We start from the raw sequence: 25,947 nt of genomic DNA, 5'->3' as shown, positions 1-25,947 counted from the left end.
GTGCAGGGCAGTGAGGTCGAGTCGCCAGCTGGGACTTGAGTACAGGGAAGGAAATGGAGTAACCAGAAGGAGGCTGAGGAAGTGGTGCTCGTGGAGCCACATGAAGTGCCCCACAGGCTGCCAGCCCAGAAGGCTCTTCAGCCTGCTAAATGAGAGGGCTCTGAAGTAGCGCTGGGTCTTCCACTCTGGCTTCAGAGCCTGAACCACCTGCTTCCTCACACCACAGGATCTGTGAAGAGGAGTGCGGTGGTGGCAGTTCCTCCCTTGGTTTGACCCTCATTCTTTGGTTGTCTCACTGTGTTAGGAAATTCTATAGTTTTCTCTCAGCCCCACCACCACCTTCTTGCCACAACTGCCAATTTCTTTTACCTCATCAGGATAAATATCACTGGCTAATTCCTTTGGGCCTTTGTTCTGTCCTGAGGTAGCTTCGATCAGGAGCATAGTAATAATTAGCAGCCAATGAGCAGCACTGAGCAAAATCAGCTTAAAGAAATGGCTTAGTCCAAGGATCTTACCTTGAAGAACCAGGCCTTCCTTCTTGATGGTGTAGACAAATGAGGTGAAGGGAGCCAGAGGGGACTTGGCCACGAGAATCTGCACGTAAAGCACATTTTCCCAGAGTTAGGCAAAGGAGATACCAGCGATGCACCTTCCTTCAGTCCCCTTTCCACTCTGAGACAAACTAGTGACATATGACTACAAGTCATAAGGTTTATTTTAAAAAAACACAACTATTTTGGAACCAAAAGAGTATTATTCCATCAGTTAACTGATGGCCTTGGAAAGATGTACATTTATTCCAACTATGCTGACACTGAATGCCATATTCTTGAATCAGTTCTTTTCGAAATAAATTTCATTATTTTATGTCACGTGCTTAAGCAGTTACCTTTTTATCCAAAGATAAACCTAAGATTCTCTAATTTTATTCATAACCTTAGCTATTTTACCAAAAAAGAAAAATCAAAACTCCCTTAAAAGATAAAGATTTACTCTCATTGTGAATATTCAAAATAACTTGCTAAAGGAAGGCATGGTAAGTTGCTGCGGTGGCCCCAACTCTTCACCAAGTCCGTATTTGTACCGTTTGCCACGTTACTACATTTCCTCTTAGTTAAGGTAAGGAGTATTTCTTATGGCCTTGACTGTGGATTTGGACACGGGACTTGCTTTGGCTAATGGGATGTACAAGTTCTCAGCCTAGGATGCAAGAAGCTTCACATATTTCCACTTATTCTTTCATGTTTCTGCACCTGTCAGAAAAAAATATATCCAAGCTAATCTGCTCTCTCAGAAGGAAGAGGACAGCCACCTGGAGCAGAGCTGGCCAGCCAGGCCTATTCCAAATAGTGACCCACAGGAGAGCCACATACATGTTAGTTACATGCTTATTACTATATCCTCTGAGAAGTTGGTGTTATCAGGAAGCATTACTGCAGCAAGCACTGACTGCTGTACCAGCCAACACAACACATGAAAAATATGTTGAGCAACGGCATTTTCCTAAGAAGATACCTACCTTAAAGAGAGTGGAGTGGTCATTTGGTCATTATCACCCCTCATCTGGTTCTATAGAACCTCTAAAAACTGGTGGATTTGTTTATTACAACATTTCTCCTAAAGGAAGATGGATATCATCTTCCTGTTTTACAAATTAACATCATCAGAAACATTGGCAGGTTGGCACTGAGCCACTTAGGTAATTGGGGAGGCAAGGAAGAAGAAAGAAATGATTTCAACTAACAAAAGGCTTACATGTAATAGCTCAATCTATCTCAATTTAACAAACATTCACTGATTGTCAACTATGAGAAATGGTGGAATAATGTGGTGAAAAGAGCACAGGTTTTAGTCCTGAGTTTGAGTCTAGGCTCTTCCACTAATCAGCTAGGTGCCTACGGCAAGGGTTGCAATTCTCCCCTGGGTAGCCATACCTTTCTTCCTTTTGGTAAATACATTTCAACATTTCTCTGCCCATTTTGCAACTAGGTGTGGCCATATGACCAAGCTTTGACTAACAGAATGTGCATATAAGTGGCAGGTAGAACTTCTGGATTATATTTTTGTAAGAAAACCGTGCTTTTCACTTTCCCTTCCCCCCGTCCCAAGGGCAGGAACCACAACCAACCAACCACTTGGATGTGGACATCCTGGGGGATGATAAAGCAACATAGGAGAAGAAAGATGGGTGACCTCCTAAAGCATCAATGCCTCCCACCTGGTGTCACCTGTCTACTTTTGGACAGAGCCACTTGTCTGAACCACTGTATATCTTTTCATGTCATTGTTACTATGGTGTAGCATGAATTCTAACCAATACTGTGGCTCTGGACAAACCTAACTTCTTTGAGTCTCAGTTTCCTCGCATGTAAAATGGGGATAACATGACCCACCCAAATGGGATTATTGTGAGGATTAAATTCAGTATATAAAATGCTTGATACTATGTCAAACAAACAAGAATATTTCCAACCAACTCATCACATATGCTTCCCAAATACCCCTTAACTTTCACTCATCAAAAAAAATATGTTTTTAGGAGAAGGATTCGACTCAAATTGAAGCTCAATATTTTTACAATTGCTCTAAAGTTATTTAGATAAACTTGCTCATTGTCCTCAGAACCAATGAATAGATGGTGGGCATTGACACCTTCCTGTCAAAAATCTCTTACATGAAAATTAAGCTGGAAGCTTCCTGACAGAGATAGTTTATGGATGTCCCTTGGTAGGGGAATGGCATGACAGAAGAAAGGACAGTGCTTCTCAAACTTTAATGTGGTATGAATCACTTGCATATTCTGACTGAGTACGTTCTGAGTGGGACCTGAGAGTCTGCATTTCTAATAAGTTCCCAGGAGATGCTGATGCTGTGGTCCATAGACCACATTTTGAGTAGCCAGTTTCCAGGAAATTAGCCTGACTGAAGAGTCTGAGATGGACAAACAAGAGATGACAAAGGTCTAACCCATAGCTGTGTTAGAAAGAATGGGGGAAAAGGAAATGGATAAAAGAAATATAAATCCTTTAGATCAAAAAGCAATAGAAATAAGCTAAACATATTTAAAACTTTAGATCTTTATTGTCTGCATGAAGCAATTGGACCTGAAACCAAAAGTGTATAAATAAATAATAATCAATAAAATATCGTACTATATTCTTGAAAATTATATTACCATTTTTATTCTATAGACTGCAGAATCTAAGACTCAGGGGAAAAAAGGATGTGATATTCCAATGCAAAATAACAAATGGCATCTGAGCCTAAGCCTTCCAGCTCAGGGGTGCTACCTCCATTATCTGACTGCTTACTGTCCCAGGGAGCACACACCTACTCCTGTGAGCCAGTCCAGAGCCCCAGCCAGGAAGACCTTAGCTGGAGGAAGCTCACACGTGGAAGAACCTCCTTTCCAGGTGCAGTCAAGGCGTTTGGGCAGGCTACTTGTTAACGCCCTACCCCTCTCACGCAGGGTTTAAAATGGGTCGTCAAAAGGATGATTTGTGTGCAGTTAGGAAGAGGGAGTGATCCATTATGTCAGATGAATCCCACTTCCTCTTTTCTGGAAAGAACTTCCAGATTGATAGAGCAGAGGGCTATCACCAACACGAAATACCTGATTTTTAGCAAAGAAAACGGTAACAAACGTTCAAGAGCCTTCTGGATAAACACAAGTTCGGCTGGATGCTAATCATATTAAGTGGACTAGTCAGTGACCAAAGGATCAATAGCAATCTGGTGAAGGGCAACAACCTCAAGTAGAAACTGTATTTTAGCCGTGGTCCGGTCACATTCAACATTTTTCCTGACCTGGATACGGACGCTGATATGTTCAGCCACATCCATACAACAAATATGGGGTCCAGCAGAGAACAGAACTAACAAAAATTGCTACCTTAACAGAGTTTATATTCTAAAGGAGGCAAAAAGACAATAAACGGAACAAATAAGTAAAATATATGGTATGTTAGATGATTACATGTGCTGTGGGGAAAAAAAGGCAGAGAAAAAGTATAGGAAGTATATTGGATCAGAGAAGGGGGTCAATTTTAAATAGATTACTAAAAGGAGACCTCACGGAAAAGGTGACATTTGGACTTGTGGGTCACGTAACTAAACCCATTTATGGATGCTGAATATGGCAACAGAAGACAAAAAATATAGAGCAAGAGTTAATATTTTAGATTAGAGTCATAATATCAACTTGGTTGGAATGTTGCACCCTACAAATCTTTTAGGATGCAATTTTATTGAAATATAGTATATAAGGCTTTGTCTTTGAGAACAGAGGACCAACTATTGGTTATGGAATGGGGGAGATGAGATTTAGCATTCAGAGAATGCTAGAGTGTTAGCTAACTACAGTTTCATATGAATTGGTTGTGAGATGTGGGGCTGTGGGGACAGAGCCCCAGAGAGCAGTTTGCAGGCTCTCGGCCTCACGTGGAAAGGTGCTGGCTCAGCTAGTAAATGGCCATCACCTGTGATTGGATGGCCATCAGCTGTGGCTAGTTGGCTGTCAGCTGTAACCAGTGAGCCATTGGCCACTAATATAACTGCCGTGGATATGCTAGCAGGAAAATGGGGGCTAGCAAGAAGATGGTGGCTGAGCTAGCAAACACGGATTGCAGTTAGCACGGTGGATTGCAGCTAGCAAGCGCGGAGTGTGGTGGAGTGTGGATTGCAGATTCTGTGGCTCCTGCTTCCTGTGTCACCAACCCAGCCACCAACGAGACTGTAGTGAGATGACTCCCCTATCTATGGCTCCATGGGTGTTCCTTTTTGGCCTAGCCATATCCTGCGTTCTTATGTGGGGAGTGGGAGCAGAGACCCCGCAGGAGATCCCGCACGACAGGGTCACAAAAATCTAGTGCAGTCTCAGGTTATACTGATGGAGATGGTAGCTGAAACAAGGAAGTGATGGCTGTGCTCTGCTCCTCATTCAGCAAATCGTGGAGGGTACAAGGTGTTTGGATTGGAGCCCAAATTCCAAAAGGGAAACTGACAAATGAATGGGAGAACAACTGGAGGCCCATCAAGGTGGTTAGATACCCAAGCAACCCATGACCACAGACACTTCATTGCAAACATGTGCTGAAGGTGCACATTGCTTTTAATGAGTTTTCTGATATGGCGAGTCTGTGATGTTACACAATAGAGAGGGGAAGTGTAAATTAGCTTTCTAGCCCAACAGATTTAGAAAAAGTGATGCTTGCCATATATGTCTTTGTGAATATAAATAGACTCTTCCCTGGTTTAGACTTGAATCAATATCCCATGCCCTGTGCATTTCTGCCTTTCAAACTATAAATTATCCTCTTCCAAAGCCAGCAACCCTCCCTAGCAGATAATTTGGGCTGTACTGTTTCAGATGTTCAGTCATGCCATAAGTTTGGGATGTTCTAATCATTATCTGACTTGGGCTGTTGTCAAGAGTTGTTCGATCTTCTTCAATGCATAACGCCCTGCAGGGAGGGCCTGACTGCTTAATAAAAATCTCCAGGGCCCTGTGAAAAAGTTTTATCACACTCAACCGTGTGTGCAATATGTGCAATTGGCTTTGGAATGCTCTGAGGATTCACGGAAATATGCAGTCAGGCAAGAATGAGTGCAGACATATGTGACTCAGAAAGCCTAGAGCGCCCCACGTCAGGTGTGTGGTATTGTGAGCTGTTAATTGCACCTCCTGCAAATGGCCAGATTGCTTTTTTCTTGACTGATTCCTTCATATCAGGCCAGTTTGACTCTAACTACACTCTCATGAACTACACTTTCTCCTCTCTTCACCTATCATTGCAAAAAATGTGGTCATTGATATTTTTAAAGTTTGTGTTTACTATGTACTAGAGGCTGGGTCCCAAATCTCACTACCATCTGGAAGTAATTTCTGTTATTTGTACCACCCATGTGCTTATTCAATCCACAGATATTTCCTGGGCACTTTCCTTTGTGGTGGGCACTGTTCTAGGTGCATAGGATAGAGCAGGCGGCAAGCCAGACGAGGTCCTTGCTCTCACAGATAATACGGGGAAGTCTTTAGGCCTTGAGCTTTTTTCACTTTAACATTCTCCTATGAGCACCTCATTCTTGGGCACTCACTCATTCATTCATTCATTCAATCCATCCACAGAGATTTATTGATTTCCTATTAAGGGCCAGGCAGATTCAATAGTCACTGTGTGAATTTGCACTTTTTCAAAAATTGCCACCTGTGTCTACCTCAGTTTATTTCTGAGATGTACGTTCTGAATTCTTGATGGGATTGCAAAGATCAGGAGCTTTTCTTCGATTCCCCCACCCTCCTTCCCTGCTATAAGGCCCAGTCCAGTGCTTTGCATGCTATAAGCTCCTAAAATGACTGATGGACATTTTGCTCACTGTTCTTCACTTTATCCCTATGCTGTATGTGTAAAGGTTTCTCCCGATTTACAAGTGAAAACACAGAGGCCTAGGTGCTCTAAATCAAATGCAGAAGGATTTAGTTGGCCTTTGGAGCTCACTGGCCTCCCCTCTCAGACTATCTTCTCCTTTGAAGCCCCTCCCCTCAGTCAGCTATTTTGCTCCGAGCAAATAAGTTGTTAGCTGATTCTCTTGAGCTCTACAGAGACAGCTGATTTAAACCTTCCAGTGTTACAGTTTCAGGTGTGTTTGCATTTTACTATAAGACTGTCAAAGGAGAATAATGGACCTGAAGTGGTGGAAAGTCCTCTATGATCGGGGCGGTGGGGGAGCCTTCCAGGGTTCCCACAGTAATGAAGATGATGAAAACAGTAACAGCCAACAGACATTCTTCTTCACAACAGCCTTTGACGTAAGTAGCTTATAAGTGGGGAAGCCAGGATTTCAAACCACGCCACCTGGTTCTATATTCCATACTTTTAACCACCATGATGGAATCCCCAAACATGTTATGCACAGATCAATCCACTTCCCTGAGATAATAGAGCAAATGAGGCAGAATACATAATAGCAAATAAGGGTACATTTTTTTTTCTCCCTGCAGCATGGATATTGCAAGACAGAGAAGGGAACTGGACAAGGCCTCCATGCAGGGTTGCCTCAGCTGCTCACAAGTTTCCACTGGCAGTCTTCCTTCTGCCCTTCATTTCTGAATGTCCAAATCCTACCTACTCTTTGAACACCTCATACAAATGCCACCTCTTCCAGAGAGCTTATGCTGATTTCTCCAGCCTGAGGTGATCAATCTTTCCCTAATCCCATCACCCTTTATCTGTACCTCTCTAATAGTACTTAGTACTTTCTCCACTGTTTTACAGTTAATGTCACCTGAATTTACTACCATGTATTTGAAGACAGAGACCATTATCATCACTGCTGCTACTTCTGGTCCCACCAACCTCCAGTATGGTTCTGTATATATAATAGAAGCTCAATCATGACATGCACAAATGAATGAGAGAATAAATGCACAAATCGGTGACCTTCAGAAGCTCTGACTCATACCTATTTTGAGGACTTATCTGGCACCCCCTCCCCAAAGCTGGGGGACTTAGAAGATGCCATAGAAAAAAGCAGGCTGCCCAATCCACCACTGCCAAGATTCTCAGCTTGGGCAGGCCCAAAGTCAAGTCTTCGGTTTCAGCTTGCTATAGCATCACATGTTTTTCCTGGCCTGATCTCTCTTCCAAGAGGCTCAGCAAGTGGAAAAGGAGCCATAGAGCAGACAGTGCCGGGCACAGGAAGCTCAGGCCTCCTCCAGGATATTGACACCTTCTAGGGATAACGCCTGTGTCCTCCTTTTAAAGTACAGGTGTCAGTCTCATCTGTAGCAGCCCAGCCTTTCTCCTCCATGGGTGGCCACTGTGAAGCAGGCAGCAGAAAGATGTCAGGAACCTTGGGGACAGGCTATCCTGGAGGCTCCTTTTATAGCATTCTGGCAGGTTACACAAGTTCCTGCAATAGAGCTCGACCCTTAGGAAAAAGTGAGTTTTGCCTTTGTGGCCCAGGAAAGCAGACATAAATAGGCAGCCATGTGCTGAGAGTAAGCTGGCACCAATTCTTCCACTTTCTCTTCTCTGATTCCTGTGCCAGGCAGGTTTCCTTTAACACCAGTAATGAATCCTTCCTCTCTTCTGTTTCCTTCCTCATCCCACCCACTACCTCAACTCTTATACTGGTAGGGGGGTGAAGGGCTGAGAAAAAAAGAGCTGGCAGAGGGAAAGTGTAAGCAGAAGAATTACTTCCTGCAGGGGCAGGTGGTAGGCCTGGCTTTCTTTTTATCCCTGCTCTGTGCTACAGATGTAGAGCCTGAAGACAATGGAATATGTTCGGAGAAAAAAAAAAAAAAACTGGGGTGAGAAGCAATTGAGGCAGATAGTTCAGAAATATGACTTTGCATTCGTCTATACTTTCATATCTTGCTAATGTTTTTAACGCTGTCCCAGTTTCCCCTATGATCAGCAAGATTAGGTGGCTGTGGATGATGAATTGGATGGCAACGTCCTTGTTGAATGCATACTACTTTCATCTGCGTGCAATGGTCCTGCTGAGAAGCAAAGGAGGAAACCCACTGACTCTGAAATGTCCTGCAACAGGGACCCTATTATCTCACTTCAACTGGATGCCTAGGCTAATAAAACCCATTGCTAAGCTAAACAAACCTTTCCTCTAGCTGTGCCAAGTGTCTGCGACAGAAATCCTTCATGCCAGGGATTTTCCTCCTTGTCCAAGACTTAGAAAAAGGTTGTTTTCTCAGCTGCTTTGAAGCCCAGGAAGAGAGCCAGGGAGGCAAACAAGCCAGTCCGTCTTGCATCAGATAATTCAACAGGCTTTTGATAACCTCAAGTCTTCTGTCCCTTCCCCAGGTTGAGCTGAAGTCTCCACGCCAAGGGACAGAAGGGCCGGAAAGACTCCAGACAGGAAGATGTCTGGGGCTGGGAGGAGGCCACAGGATCGGGGGTACTTGAAGTATATCCAGTGATCCTCAAAGGGACTCCCTAGTCATTGTGTTAAGAAGCGCTGGCGGGAAGGGTGGCAGAGGTCCAGCTCCGGGGCCATGTCTGGATCTCATACTGATTAAAATCTGCTTCTTCACGTGGAAAACCACTCTCCATGGAACGCTGAAGCCTCAGGATGAAAAGTGTTGCAAGATTATTTGAGGATGGTAGAGAATGAGTTTAAAGGCATCGAAACTGCCTTCTCAAGATAGGGGAGGAAGATCTGTAGAAGTAATAGAGTGCTGAAAAATGACACGGTGCAAAATGAACTGTATTTGAGCAGGTGTGAATTTATTCATTTATCTACAGGTGGCCAACTTCACAACTTTTCCTACAGCAAGTGGGGGCAGAAAGCAAGCTGATCTGAATCCCTGATTAAACCTAATTGTATAATTCTATAATAAGTCTATAATTCTAGATCCTGGGGAGATTCTCCTAGAAAGTTTGGCCCTGTGGTTACAAGATCTTATTCCCAGAGAGTATCACTATGCTCTCCTATAACATCTCTCTGGTGATTGTTTAAAACTACTTTCCTATACTATAACATATGAGGTTCCCAAAGTACATAAACTAAAAGAGCTATTTCCTTAAAGAAAACATTAATTTCTTCAGATCGATACGATATTAGCTTAGTAAGTTACGAGATAGTAATAGTTCTGAGTAAGAGTGGCGTTTTCAGTATACTTCCCCCAACTTGTTATTATGAAAATTTTCAATCATATAGCAAAGTTGAAAGAATTTTATAGTGAGTACCCATAAATCTACCAAGTAGATTCTACCATTAACATTGTATCGTGCTTGTTTTCATCACTTACAAAATTATTTATCACCTATCACATCAACCCACCTTATTTTTTGTTGTTGCATTTCAAAGTAAATTGAAAATATCAGTGCACTTTCCTCTAAATACTTTAGCATGCATATAATTAACTATAAGCTTAATATCTGTTCATATATTTTAAAAATCATGTTGGCATTTTTTGTTTTTGTTTTTGTTTCTGTGAACTTTACATGTGGTTTGAAAGGGTTAGTGATTTTTCCCAAATTACACTAAAATCAGAGATAATTTAGAGCCTACACATATATGAAAGTATGCAAATTTATGTACTCAAAGAATATGGGTCATTAATTCTTTCTATATTAAATATCAGCTTTATTGAGGTATAATTTACATGCAGTGAAATTCTTTTTTCATACAGGCATCTAAGCTATAAATTTCTCTCCAAGCACAGCTTTAGCTGTATCACATAAGTTTTGGTATGTTTTTTGCATTTCCTCAAAGTATTTTCTAATTTCCGTTGTGATTTATTCTTTAACCTATTGCTTATTTAGGCGTGAATGTGTGTTTATTTTGCACACACTTGAGAATTCCCCATATTTTCTTGGTATTGGTTACTAATTTTATTCCATTGTGATCACAGAATTTTGCATGGTTTCATCCTTTTAAATTTATTGAGACTTGTTTTGTGGCTTAATATATGGCCTACCAGGAGAATGTTCCATGTACACTTGAGAAGAACGTGTATCTGCCATTGTTGGTGGAGTGTTCTACAGATGCCTGCTTAGCTTATAGTGTTGTGCAAGTCTTCTATTTCCTTATTGATCTTCTGCCTACTTGTTCTATCCATTATTGAAAGTGGGTATAGAAGTCTCCAACGATCATTGTTAAATTGTTCCTTTCTCCCTTTGATTCTGTCAGTTTTTCTTTCTCGTATTTTGGGGCTCAGTTGTTAGGTACATATACAGAGGGTGTCAAAAAAAAGTATACACGTGTTTTTTTAAATTTATTGGGGTGACAATTGTTAGTAAATTTACATAGATTTCAGGTGTACAATTCTGTATTACATCATCTATAAATCCCATTGTGTGATCACCACCCAGAGTCAGTTCTCCTTCCATCACCATATATTTGATCCCCTTTACCCTTATCTCCCACCCCCGACCCCCTTTACCCTCTGGTAACCACTAAACTATTGTCTGTGTCTATGAGTTCTTGTTTCTCATTTGCTTGTCTTCTTCTTTTGTTGTTTTTGGTTTATATACCACAAATCATAGGGTTCTCTGCTTTTTCTGTCTGACTTATTTCGCTTAGCATCATACTCTCAAGATCCATCCATGTTGTCACAAATGTTCCTATATCATCTTTTCTTACCGCCGAATAGTATTCCATTGTGTATATACCACAACTTCTTTATCCATTCATCTATCGAAGGACATTTTGGTTGTTTCCATGTCTTGGCCACGTATACACATTTTAAAAAAGGAAAAAACTATTAAAATTGTAATACTCGATATACACTAATAACAAAAGATAAATACAAGTCATGTTTGACTTCTGCAACTACAAGAGGTGCTCAAAGTGGTTACCATCAGCGTCCAGAAACTTCTGATTACGGCAAACGACTGCTTGAGCAACGTTGACCAAAGTGTCCACTTGTATACATTTTTTGACACCCCTGGTATATTTATAATTGTTATGTTTTACTGATGGATTTACCCTTTTATCATTAGAAAAATGCACTCTTGTGTTTACAGTTAGAATTTTTGTCTTAAATTCTATTTTGTCTGATATTGGGAAAGCCACTCCAGCTCTCTTTGGATACTGTTTGCATGGTATGTATTTTTCCATCCTTATACTTTCAACTGATTTGCACCTTTGACTCTTGTAGACAGCATGTAGTTGGATCATAAGTTTTTTTTACACATTGTGCCAACCTTTGCCTTTTGATTGGAGCACTTAGTCCATTTATTTTTAATGTAATTATTAATAAGGTAGGCTACATGTCTTCCATTTTGCTATTTGTTATTCTGTGTATCTTATGATTTTTGTTTGTCTAGTTTTCCATTAATAACTTCTTGTTGTTAGATATTTTTCTAGTATACCATTTTAATTCTCTTGTTGTTTATTTTACTATACATTTTTGAGTTATTTTCTTATAGGTTGTCCTAAGAATTGCTATTAATCTTTTAACTCAAAACAATCTAGTTTGGATTAATACCATCTTAATTTCAATTGTTTACAAAAACTTAGCTCCAATATAGCTCCATTCTCTTTCCTTCCTTTGTACTACTATTATTATTACACCTTTATATGTCTATCAACACAATTGTATAATTACTGTTTTTTTTGTAGTTGTCTTTCAGATCAGATAGGAAGAAAAGAATTACAAAAAAATGCATTCATACGGTCATTTAGATTTATCAGTGTATTTACCAGTGCTCTTTATTTTTTCATATGGATTCAAGTTATTCTATAGTGTCTTTTAATTTCAGCCTGAAGGACTCCTTTTAGTATTTCTTGTAGGGTAGGTAATAAATTTCTTGTAGGTAGGTAATAAATTCTTAGGTTTTGTATATCTGAGAATGTCTTAATTTATCCTTCATTTTTGAAGAACAGTTTTGCTAGACATACAGTTCTTCTTTATAGTCTTTCTTTCAGCAATTTGAATATAGTTTCACTTCACTATCCAAAAGTAGAACATTCCTATGAACACTTTCAAGAGCTGAAATGGTGTACAGTGAAGAAACAATTGCCATTAATTTATATGGAAAAATTTTTGAGCATTCTCTGACCCAAAATTCAATGCACACATAATGTCTTTATTTTGTTCACCATGATCAAAAGACTTAATTATGTCCAGTTTCACACTAAGCACAACACCCTTACAAAGCTCTCTTAGGCTTTTCTGTTACCTTAGGACACATCTTGCTAACAGATGCACACAATAAACTGAGATAACGCACAGATGTTCACAGATACAGTTCAAAGGTATAGAGGTTTGACGTTGAGATGCCGAGTGTAGTTTCTAGGGAAGGAGCTTGATGGTACCACTCTCAATGCTTCGGGTGCACATGCCTCTGTCACGGATTGATACAGAACAAATGCTGATGCTATTTTCACTTTTCGCCTTTTTTCATAAAAGTGAAAATCTTCTTCATATTTCTTTCAGTTAGTGGAAAACAGGTATTAATGTACTTCTTCTGAAAAAGTGAAATGGTACAATGCAAACTTTTGAAAAGCAGGGGATACCTGTATGTCATTCCACTGCCTCTGGTCTCCATGGTTTCTGATGAGAAGTCAGCCAATTAATTTTACTGAGGATCCTTTGCACACGAAGTCATTTAGTGACTAATGATTGAACAGCTAATGATTAAACAGATTTCCCTAAATGGACCAGTAAGTCTCCCAGCCTTCGCTGAGGGTCTCTGTGTGTGTTGGGGCATTCTTTCAACAGTCCAATCTTGCATTATCTCTAATTCCTCATCATTCTTTTTTTCTTTCTGTTTTGTTGTCTCTTTGATGTGAACAAAGTCTAAAGATCCTTGGTTATTCAGTCATATTTAATTTATAAAATATATTTTATTCTAAAAATATGAGTATCATGAGAAGCATTGTGTATATGGACAACATTTTTAAACTGGTAGGATCCACTGGAGAGTGATCAATGTCAATAAATAGATACTTGGATTGATATTTACAGAAAAGAGTTCTCCAATCTCTTATGTCGTTGCTACATTCTAGAAGTAAGGCTGAGAAAGGGGCTTCAGATTCACCATTTGGCATATGTAATCCCTTGTTTTAGACAAATGCTTCCCCTTGTCCTCTGCTTTGAGTTCCAAGTCTGAAATTTCTCTAATTCATTTTCTTCAAAGATAAATTTGGGCCTTCATCCTGCGTTGGAGACTTGTCACCTAGCTGTCTAGAGTGAGAAAGGGGGTCCAACTGCTTCATATATTTCATATGCAGTTTTCAACTAATCTGTTGTTTTCATCTGCTCTACTTTCTGTGATATCTGGTATTTCCAAGTCCTGAGGAAATCGCTCAAGTATTCTACCGTTACACTACATTGAAGGCAATTTGGTTTACAGTTTCCTCTGTTATAGCTTGTCAATCTTCTATCACTTCCTGCCTTCCAGTATTTTGTTCAAACCTGTTGATGTCTCAAAGGGATTCCCAATCTCTTTGCTCTTTCAGGCTAACATTATATATATATTTTTTATTAAACTGAAATAATTTCAAAAAGATCATGAGAAAGAACGGAGATAAACACAAGTGGTCAAAACCTCCACGTTAAAGAGGAGGCCTTCTTTGTGAACTTTAGCTGGAACTTTTTCTATCTCCAATTAGTTAGTGATTTGGTGGCATTGACATAATGCCCGCTTTGAGGGTCAAACACATACATACACCCATACATGAAAGTACGATGTATACCAAATAACTCCTCTCAAGGGTGTGCAATATAATTTTTAATTATCATCAAATCATTCTTATGGGGGCTAAGATAAGGTGGCTTGGGGCCAAGTATAATCATCCTTATTATAAAATGTAAGACACTTACATGTAGTCAATCATTGCTTCAAATCTTGAAGCTATGATTTTGGATACTGTAACCTTCGTAAGTATCACTTTCCTAAAATGAGCACAATAATACCAACCCTATAGACTTTATTGTAGATTAATGAGATGAATGACATTAATGAAAAATGTGGCACTCATAACAACCTAAGAAATATTGGGGTTTCTTTCCACTCTGGTGGGAGAAGACATAAAAATGCAGGAAAATTAGTAACTTCCCCATTGTGAAAGCTAGAGAGTTCAATAATCTAATTGCCTCTCCTTGTTGCCCATGTGAGAATATCTGTGTGTAGAAGGCTAATGTACATTTTCACACGCAGGCTGTAGAACTGCACATTTAGGTTTCAAATGAGATTTCTAACCATTACTGAAATGTTAACGTTACCATTTGTTAATATTACTACTACTGGGTGCTGCTAAAGGAAGAAATAAGAACTGATTCTATCACCAGTAAGTTCATGGCCATCGTAACTACATTTAAACTTTATTTTTAATGTTTTTTAAATCAAAAGTTAATGTACATACCATCGATTTTAACTTTCACATAAGTCCTATGAACAAGTATGTGCTGGTTTCATTGTCATCTGAATTTGGATATTTCAGTCTAGCGCCAAGGAAAGCAACCAAATACTGTCACAGGCAATTTCAAATGACAGAGATCCATTCCCTTTCTCTACCCTAAATCAGGAATATAAAAAGGAACAGAAGAACAAGTTGCACATGAGCTCTTTCCAGACGTTAATGCTAAGCTCTCTGAACATCCAGTAGGCAGGCCTGAATTCCCAGTACCATGCACAGACCCACAGGAAGCAGAGATGGATCTTCTGGTCCAGGCCCATGAGGAAATATAGCCAAGGCGAGGCAGCCTTGGCCTGCAAGGGTCACAGAAGGAAAACTGTGGCCCTGCAATTATTATGGTAAAAAGATGCCAGGAACTCAGAGGGTGTGTCTGGAATTCTGAAGCACACATCCCTGTTACATCATGCGTGGGCCTGTGGGATTTTCTTTAGTCTCACAGGAATCGATTCGAGGAAGGCAACATGTTTCTATGTAAAGAGGCCGAACTCTGGGCTTAAGATATCCGAAAACAGCTGGCCAAGTGGGACTGGTTTGTGTAATGTACCACATCACTGGCCCTGCTCTGAAGGGTGGAGAGACTATTTCTAGTGGGAAATCAACACACTCTTTCTTCAGAGCATGATCAAATTAATTCCCTGTGTAAGGCAGCATTCTTATCATTTCCCTAAAGCTCTCCTCCAGTAGGAAAAAAAGGGCAAAGGACAAGAAGTAAACACAAGACAGGATTTCAGATGAGTTTAAGGGTGTAACAGAGAGACAACAGAGGACCCTTCCCATCCTTTCTTTTAGGAACTACACTAAATCTAGTTTGACTAGTCTTTGCCACAAGCTCAGTAAGATGGAGGAGACCTAGAACTTCATACAATAACTTTCTTGGGTCTTACCAGGACATAACTAGGGACCTGTCAGTTTAGTCTTTTGTGTTTTTAATATTGAATGTGACTGTGTCTAAATCTTACACTGGATATAAACACAGAGTAACTAATGTAACAAGTGTTGTTGAGAATTAAGGTATCTTTAACCCACAGAAATGGGCTCATAGACTAACAAAATTCAAGACAACGGGAATCTGCAGAAGGACTTGAGAAAGAACTTGGTAAGAAGAGCTTGATAGCAACCACATTAGATTTATAAGGAGTTTAGAAAGTATCTATCTCTTTGGGAACCCACCAGATTTCCATTTGGGGCCTATATCCAATATGAGGACTGTTGGTGGACATGGGATAATAATAGTGACAAGAGCTAATATTTATGATTTAAGCTCTTGCTATGTGTCAGGCACTATTCTAAGACACGTAATCCTCGTATAAACCTTATGAGGTAACTACCATTATCCCCATTGAATTAATAAGGAAACTAAGGTACAGGTCAACCAAGCAAGCCTACTGATTAATATAGGGGAATGTCTGGCTGCCCATGCCTAGAATTGTTTTTTATAGAAGACTGAGAACAAGTGAGCCCACTACGCAGCCACTTATGGGGTCTCATTTGAGGGGTGTCAGAAAGAATTAAAATCTTTTCCCTCTCACTGACTTGTTAAGGTCTGAAATTCTCTTTAGAATCATATATTTGGGCTAAATCTGTGTCTTCAGGCAGTCTTTCTGGTTAACACACACGTACCACCAGGCAGAGCACATTCTCCAGAATGAGTCAGTAGATAATCTCGCCTGAAATGCAGGACCCTGAAGCTGAAAATACAGACAAGTACTGACTGTCAAAGGGGTCAGAAAACTGTCCAATATATGAGGTCGGACAATTAAGCTCGTGAACTTGTTGCAACAATGTTGCTAACCTTTTTTGATATCAGAGGGATTATTCATTATGAATTTGTACCAACTGGACAAACAGTTAACCAAGTTTACTATTTGGAAGTGCTATAAAGGCTGCACGAAAAAGTTAGACGACCTGAACTTTTCTCCAACAATTCATGGCTCCTGCATCATGACAATGCACCAGCTCACGTGACGCTGTCTGTGAGGGAGTTTTTAGCCAGTAAACAAGTCACTGTATTGGAACACCCTCCCTACTCACCTGATCTGGCCCCCAACGACTTCTTTCTTTACCCGAAGATAAAGGAAATATTGAAAGGAAGACATTTGGATGACATTCAGGACATCAAGGGTAATACGACGACAGCTCTGATGGCCGTTCCAGAAAAAGAGTTCCAAAATTGCTTTGAAGTGGGGAGGAGGCACTGGCGTCGGTGCATAGCTTCCCAAGGGGAGTAATTCGAAGGTGACCCTAGTGATATTCAGCAATGAGGTATGGAGCACTTTTTCTAGGATGAGTTCTGAACTTAATTGTCAGACCTCTTAAGATGTTCCCTAGGCTGAGATGTCTGGACAGGATCATTTGTGGGGGCCCAGCACAGCCTGGCACTGAGCCCCCACAGGAAGGAGATGGGGGGATGTTAAAGTCTTCCTAGTCTGTCACCATGCTAAGGATTAGCGCTGCTTATAATTTTTACCGTCTTTTTCAAGTATCATAAACCTACGAGCACTTTTTGTTCTCAATGTTGACTTGACTGCACTATGGAAGTATTTACTTGCCAGTCCCTCCAAACAATTGGCTTTCTCACTGTTTTCCCCTCCCCACACTATGAATATAGCTTTACATTTTTTTCGGATTATATAAATAACACATTTTTACTATAAACAATTCAAGCAATCTAGAGAGTTAGGAGGAATAAAGCATACCAGTTCCTTCTCAGTGATGCTAGGCGAGGGAAATTCTTTACATTAGGAACCACAGAGCAGAGTATGGGGGTCTCAGCTCCCTTTTCTCCCCTAGAGCCCTTCAGAGATGGGATAGGAGGCAAGTCCAGAAGATCTGGCCTTAAAAGTCCTAAACTCTTTCTGGTCCCACGCCTTTCCAATGTCAGCTTCAATCTGTCACCCCCTGCCCCTGTTCCTCCACCAAGCAGGGAACTGCCTTCTGGAATGGTACACAGCAACCTTGGCTTGGCCCAATTAGGAGGCACAACAATGTGAAAAGCTCCTTCTTTGTTCCCCCAGGGTACCCATCTTAAATAATAGCTCTCCATTTTTTCCCCCTCCTTCCCAAGTTGTTAATCACATTTTAGAAGTAAACTAGAGCTTTGCCTAATTACTATGGGACAAAAGCTTTTATCACAAAGACAAGAGCCCGCACATTGAAGAGTTTTCAGTGCTCTGGCAGAAGTCTTCTAATGGCAAGAAGAAGAATGAATGAATTAGACGTAACTACTCGAATGACACTGCGGATTTCTGTGTACACAGGCAAGCAGATTCATCCCTGTAGGAGCCAGCCAGTCCCTATAAGGACTGAGATATCAAAGAGGAAGAGAGGCAAGAAAAAAGAGAATGGAAGCAAAAAAAGGAAAACAAAAGCCAGGTTCACACAACACAAGAGCCAGGAGAGCTTAGTCCTCTTCCACACAGCTGCAGAATCTCAGAAAATAAGAGGTCACATGATGTGGGAATGTGACCTTGGGGACAGCAAAGGGGATGGGTCTAAAGGCATCTCATTGTTTTGAGCTTGGATTTAGTTGGTGACCCAGAGCAGTTTCCTGAGCCCTCTTCCCTTTTAAAATCAGGATCGAGAGGACCAATTAAAGCGGACCCTATTGAAAGACATTACTAACAACTATATTTAAAGAGCCATTTAGTCCAGACCAGTAAAGACAACTTCTATGGCATATTTGTATGTTTATTATGCTCTTTGGCGTTTCTGGGTTAGGGGAGGTTGGACAAGGTAATGATGAAGCAAAACATGACTACAATATTAACAGACTAAGTCAGCTGTCTCTGGAGTAAAGCTATTGGTAGCTACTTTCCTAGCTTGGATTAAAGTTGTTTGTTTTTTTTAAAAAAATAATTAAAAATAGAAATACTTAAAGTCTTTCTGATCTGCGTTTAAGTAACATAATATTTCATTTATTCTAATGTCATCATCTTGATGACATTTCTGTACATCGATACTATGAAATACTATGCTGCTGTGAAAAAAGATTAGTAACTACATTTACATGGAATGATTATCATGATGTATGGACGACTTCAAAAGCAGGTTACAGGACATTATATACAGTGAGCGCACACATTTTCATGTATGCATAGACAATGTCTAGGAGATTATACACATTTGGAGGATTTCCCTCCTACTCTGTATTATTCTATATTGCTTTTTTCCCCCACAACAACTATGAATTACTTTCATGTTTCCCATTTCAGAACAAGCAAAAACATCCTCTCCCCCATACAGATAGGGAAAGTCAAGTTAAAGAGTGAGTGCTGGGGTGGGTGATGCTGGTGGTGATAGTGGTTGGTTCGCTTAGTTAGTTAGAGCGTGGTGCTGATGACACCAAGGTTGCTGGTTCGATCCCCACATGGGCCACTGTGAGCTGCACTCTCCTTAATATATATATATATATATAAAGTTGAGTATCCTTCCATACTCAGCCATCAATTTAGCCAGGATGTGCAATTCATTGTTGCCAGAAATGCAGGCATAGACTCTAGCTGAATGCCACAGAAAGCAGATCATGCCAGCATGAAAATACAGGACCTAAAAAGGGCAGGCACACTTGGCAATTATAAAAAACCATATTTACAATAAGTGTAAGCAATGGTTACTTAGAACTGAATGACTTATTTCATGTTATACTAATTCAACAAACATTTCCTGAGTACCTCCTATGTCCGAGGGACTGAGCTAGATATTAGGGAAAGCAAAGGTGAAAATGCTGAGCTCCCTGCCCACAGAGGCTAAACGGCCAGCTTTGAAGTAACCCAGAAAGCTCCGGAACCCAGAAGATGACACATGCTGAAAAATCACACAAGCTTCCCAGCTCTTTGCCTGAGGGTGCACAGCAACCCAAGGCTTTTGTGCCGTAAATGCCTGTACTTCTAGCTTTCCCAGATGAACCTGCTCAATCTGTAAAAGAGGTATCCTTGTAGAATATATGGCTCACATAGCTATGCAACCTTAAAGTGAGTTTTCTTCCTGTCAGATAAGAACCCCTGCATATAAACCCAAAGTCCTCACCCTTGGACTACCACATTTTTAACTTCTTGAAACCATGAAAACCATTCTCGGCTCCCTAGTATCTGCTCTTCAAACTCTTCAGCGGGTCCTTCTCAACCTGGGCCAACTCATGGCTCTCACCTCTCACACTCCTGATCACTCTCAAACCTGACTGATCATTAAACATTTCTGACACGCCTTTACATGGACTGTTCTCTCTTCCCTGAACGAATTCTTTCGAGCTCAGCTCAAAAGTCACCTCCTCTGGGAAGCTATCTTTCATCCCTTCTCTCTGCCTCGGGCAGGATCAGTTGTCCCCCCCCCCCCCACACACACACACACATTAAGAAGCTCTGATTAAAGAATGGCTCCCAGGCTCTTACTCAGCCTGGTAGAGTTGTTAAAATACTGAAACACTGCCATGCCATTTGGCAAATAGCTGCTCTTCCCAAGGCCCCACTGGTTCACCAGCCCCAGGACTCTCCTTCTAGAACACCCATCTTCCAAGGCCTGGCACCTTCCTGCCTGGTCTCTTCCTGTGCAGGACCAGTTGTTAAATATTTTTACTATCCTCCTGCCCATCACACTACATTATGGTCAGTGATTCTTAGGCTTGCCAATCCAGCTAGAGTTTGAAAATTATGTTTTATTTGTCTTTGCTTTTTCCAGAGTCTAGTCCAGCACACAGTACATGTTCAGTAAAGGCCAGGCTGCTAAATGGCCACAGATCCAAAATTATTACTAATTTCATCTCAGTTACTTATTTGATGCCACTTCTGAACTGGAAAGAATGTTTTATAGCCCATCATTAATGATTAAGTGAGACTAAACCAGAAAAGGTTGTATTTTTGTCGTGGAAGAAATGACATCAAGGACTTTCATAAAGTTTAATATGTGGCAAAGAAGCCACAGCTGACTAAAAACCCCAAAATGATTTTTTAATTGCCTTTAAGTCATTAGTTTTAACTTACTCTTTATCTAAACCTTTTCAAAGAGCCTTATAAACCAGAAAAGCTGTTTAATGTAAGTTTCATGTGTTTTTCTCTATATATTAGTAAGGGTAAAAAACGAAAAGGCCAAAAGAAAACCAAAGAGAGAAAAAAACTAACTTAAAAAGGCAGAAGAAGAGAAGCAAAGGAATAGAATCATCTAGAAACCAGGAAGGTGAACCAGCATAATTAGAATTGGTCTCTACAAAGTGGGAGGATACAAACACCAATTTAATAATAAATATTCTCAATATTAGACTTTTCCAGTCTCACATTTGTGCATAACTGTATCTCTGGTGTGTATTATTCAATACTCTTTCTGTTGCAAGTCACAGACATGCAATTGAGACTAAACAAACAAATAAAAATGATTAGCTCACATAACTGGAATGTTCAGGGGTAACTGACCTCAGGCACAGTTGGATCCAGGTCATCAAATGATGAACTCAGAACTTCCCCTTCTCCGCTATGGAATATTCTCTCTCAATCTTGGTTTTGTTTCTCTCTGGGTTGACATCATTGTCATTCTCAAGTGCATTCCTTCTGTACGGTGACAAAGAGGGCCACCAAGAGCTCCAGGCTTCCATCCACCAATTTAGCAACCTCGGTTGTTCCAGCGAAGTCCTGGGTTTACTCTAATCCGCTAAGCTTGGGTTAACTGACTACTGCAAACCAATCTCTATAGGAAAAGTATGAGATCCTTCCATTGGTCAGACTTCTAGCCAGTAGGTACAATTGGCCCTACCTAGATAACAGTCTGGAAATTGAAGAGAGGTGTTTCCTTATAAGAAGATCAGGGTGCAGGTATAAACGAAGGGGTAAGAGATCAAGGACAAGCAAAAATACCAGACATCTATCATGCTGTTCATGAAGCAAGACCATCTAGTGGATCAAAGTCACTTTAGAGCTAGACCTGATTTTGACTCCTTCTCTACCATTTACTAGTTGTTTTAACGTTAGAACATTTTTTTAACCCCTCTGAGCCTATTTCCCCATCTGTGAAATCAGTGTAATAATATCCACATCACAGTGTTATTGTAAGAACCCATCTCACAGTATATTGTAAAGGCAATGTTTGTGTAGCTTTTATCATGTGCCTGTCACAGAAATGGCAGCTGTTAATGACGTCAGCATTCTCTGGGAAAGCTATGAAAAGCACAAAGGCTCTTCCCACAGAAATAGGTGAGGGAAAAGGTGCATAGTCACAACTACATGCAAACCACGGTGTACAGCCTCACTTTTCAGCCCCTTTGGGGTCCACTGGCTTGATCTTGGCACTGGATAAGAATCCCCACCTCCAGTTCCTTAAACTCTGCTGAGCTCAACACGACACTTGTTTTCCTTTTACTATGCTAGTTCAGTAGGACAGGGAATTCCACTTGTGTGCCAAATTGATCACTTTCGATGTATCTATTCATGACTTTGGAAACGTCCTAATTCTAGGTTTCCCAACATAAGAATGATATAACTTGAAAATGGCCAATGCCTAGTTACAGTTTAAGTTGAGTCAGCAATTAAGAATGCTAAGTATACTAATCCCAAGAATTTTATTGTTTTCGGCCCAGTGAGAGAGACTGAGGAGGTCAGGAAACAGGAAAGCCAACTGATTTTAAGTTATAATTGCAGAGTTGTACCTTAAACTTCGTGAATAATAAGGAAAAAGAACAACTCTCCATTACTTAACCTCTTTGTGCCTTCCCTCATCTGTGAATTGAAGATAATAGTACCTACCTACAAAGATGGGATCATTAAATGGATAACGACATGTGTAATGGTAAATGGTTAAGCATTTGATCAATGTTAGCTGTGCTTGTTACTGTTGTTAAGCACGACTGCACTGAAAACCAGTAAATTAGTGATTTTACTGGTCCTTGGACAAAGAGATCTTTTCCTTTTGAGAAAATGAACGTTGACGAGCTCTGGCCAAGCTCACAGAGGTAGAGCCATGTGCAGCTGGGAAGAGAACTCAGTAGTCTCTTCCCCTAACTTGTCCCTTTGTTGTAAGCCTCGTGGGCCAGCTCTTCTACTTGCAAGCAGAGTGTGAATGTGGGAAGACACCCTGTCGTTCTCGTTTGCTGCTGGCTTTGGGCTCCATAATGAGGGTCTCTGTCTACCTCTGGACCTCACAAACAGAGACTTGAGAGGAAAAATTTGCCAAAGTTCAATTGCATATCAAAGAAAACCACAGAGCCAGAGAGCTCCCTAAGGACCCACATAGCCGCTTTGTCTGCTGCCAAGCCATGGCCCTAATGCACGGATATGCCTGTAAGCCAAGAGCCAAAGCCACAAAGTTCCACCGGTTCATTTAGCCTTGGCATTTCAACGTACTCACGGATCTGTTATTTGGGTTGTTGTCTCATTGTTAAGGGGTAAAAACAGAAACATCCCCATCATCAGAAAACTGGTTTACTAAAGTCACTACCACTACCCCAACCCCACCCCTACCGTGAGAACAGCTCCACTGTCTTGTGTGACGAAATGCAGCAAATGCCAGCTTTTCCCCACGGGTGAACCACGAGCGCTTTGTGGGCATTCTTTCCCACAGGCTGACTTGGATGGGCCAATTTCTGCATCCCAGGGTAGGTGCAGCCCTGCAGCCAATGCCACCAGTGCTGAATGTGGGTATGGGATCCCTTTATCTCAATCCCTGCTCCTCTAAAATGTAGCACTCTTGATGGTTTCATTTCTATTCTGATAGCTTTTCAAATCTTCCCTAACATCCTCCCTCACCCTAAAATATACACACAAAAGGATTCATAACTCCTTTCACCCATGAGATTTGCTTGTTTCTTCAAATGGTCCCCCAAACCCAGTGACTGTAACTTTTCTCCCTGGACACCATGATGCTTTGAATTCTAAAAATATCCCCAAATGGAAAGCCACAGGAAGGACGTACACAAGAAAACCCTGCAGTTACAGATAGTAGCCTGTCATCTTTGGAGACTTTTATTTCATTTGAGTCAACAAATACATGTTAAGCACAGAGCAGGTGCTTAACATGTATTTGTTGACTCAAATGAAATAAACTTAACTTTTAGGAGGGAGTCTGTCCTGCTTCTAATGTCGCTGAACACCTAACGTGGCAGGGAACAGGCCGAAGGGAACTGCACTTAAAACTATGTGCAGTGGGAACCCAGGGAACCACGTTTTCATGGTGGTTCAGAAGAACATAAAGAAATGGTATCCTCAACGCCAGGCCGTGAAGGAAAAGTAGGATTTCTTCAAGTGAAGGGTATTCCAGGCAGGTCATACAGTACGAGCAAAGGAAGTGAGCCTGGAAAGTTCTAGGCATGACCACACACTGCAAAGTCTTACTGGAAACATCTAAATTATGAGTAAAGAAAAGGTACCTAGTGTTAGTAATAGTTCTTATCTGTGAATTCTGCTTGCATGCTCAAAATGCATCTCTCACTAGAAGAGCTTTTATTATTTGAAGCACACAGCTGTTTTCTGAAACAAATGTATGTTTTAGACAGGAAAATTCAGTCCTGGAGAAGTGACTTATGCAAAGCCGGGCAAAGGTCAGGTGTCCTGAACTCTGCAAGTGGCCAGGCTAGAGGCAGACCTCAGAATTCCCGTTTTCTGCATTACCATCAGACCACCCTGCCATCTAATAAAACCAACCCCATGTCTTGGTTTTGAACATTTGAAAATGGAAAGAAATGTGACAGGTTAAAATCTCAGATTCCCTTGGCTTTTTGATTACTTGCAAATCCACATAAGGCTCACATATCACTCTCCTCTCATTTGTCAGCGTCTGAATTTGTTTGGTTGTCGTGTGAGTGATGAAAACTTAAAAGCTATGTTGATATGTACAGCATGTGGAAAACCACTCCCAGGTTCTTTCTGCCCTGGAAAGGCCGGAGGTACACGTACACATTCTTAGGTACCCAAACAGACCTATTTGTCCACTTGTGCCCACACTCAACATCACTAGACACTCGTTTAAAAAAACACAGCGTACTGTGTGCTGACTTGATGGGAAGCCACGGGCTTAGTTCTCAGACACTGGCCAAGAAGAGATGGGATCCAACCCATCCCTAGACCACAGGAAAAATACTTTCAACCACAGAGCTGGCTGCAAAATATTCTTTTTGTAGGAAACAAAATGTTTCCAGCCCTGGGAGTTTCTTTTTTTTCTTTCTTTTTTTTTTTTTTTTTTGGTCCTTTCACTGTTATTGAATAGGAAAGGCAAATGCTTAAGCAAGAGGCCAAGTAAACATCTAAGGAAACCAAAACCAGGCTCCTCTGCTGGGAGAGTGGAACACAGGGTGAATGAGCAGCATACTGGACAAGCCCCAGGCCTCTGGAAGCTTTAGAGGCACAGCAACCAGGTGATTCTTTCCGTGTTTATGACCCCAGTTTAATCCCACTCCAGTGCAGCTCCACTTGTTAACTAAGTAGACTTGGACAAGTTACTTCACCCTAAGTGTCAAGTGTGAATACTGATAGTATTGATAGCAGAAGTTACTGTAAAGAACACATGAAACATAGGTAAAAGTTGCACAATGCCCAGCACACAGCAGGCACTCAAGAAATAGGCTTAGTTAAGGTAGGGTCAGTAACTCTTAAAGGTCAATAGAGGACTATTTTCATAGACTATTAGGACCCAATGATTCCTTAGAGATTAATATTCCAGCCCCCACATTTTACAAATAAGGAAACAATCCTAGAGAGATGAAAAGGTATGACCAAATCATCCAGTCAGGAGGCCTGGAACTAAGACACTGCAGACTGGATACAAAGAGCAAAGAGAATTAAAATAATTCACACCACAGAGTATACTATGTGCTGTCAGTTGGCAATGGATGTTGGACTGGACTGTACCTAAGAATCCCCTGGGAAGTGTGTAAAAATGCAGATTTCTAGGCCCATTCCTGGGGCTACTGATTTAGTCTGGGGAGGCCCCAGAATCTGAATTTTTTAAACAAGCTCAGGAGGTGGATTCCAAGAGGTAGTCCTCTGACCACTGTCAAGAAACATTACAGGAGGAAGTCATCAGCCAAATAAATAACTGAACAGAGTGCTATGGTTGTATGCTATGGTTTAGCACAAACGACGT

At 40.9% G+C, this 25,947-nt stretch overlaps 1 protein-coding gene across 4 annotated transcripts in view; it reads right to left on the bottom strand.

Annotated features, from left to right (window-relative positions):
* Positions 1-25,947, bottom strand: part of RAD51B (RAD51 paralog B) — a 626,013-nt gene that overhangs the window by 113,665 nt on the left and 486,401 nt on the right. For all 4 annotated transcript variants that reach the window (XM_081047380.1, XM_081047382.1, XM_081047381.1 and 1 more), the window contains exon 10: positions 519-597. In XM_081047380.1, coding sequence (XP_080903506.1) covers positions 519-597 — 79 coding nt within the window. The remainder of the gene's footprint in view (positions 1-518; positions 598-25,947) is intronic.

Source organism: Rhinolophus hipposideros (genome assembly GCF_964194185.1).
Source record: "Rhinolophus hipposideros genome assembly, chromosome: 5".
Taxonomy (NCBI): domain Eukaryota; kingdom Metazoa; phylum Chordata; class Mammalia; order Chiroptera; family Rhinolophidae; genus Rhinolophus; species Rhinolophus hipposideros.
Note: the sequence above shows the minus strand (reverse complement) of the source record. Positions and strands in the feature narration are given on the sequence as shown.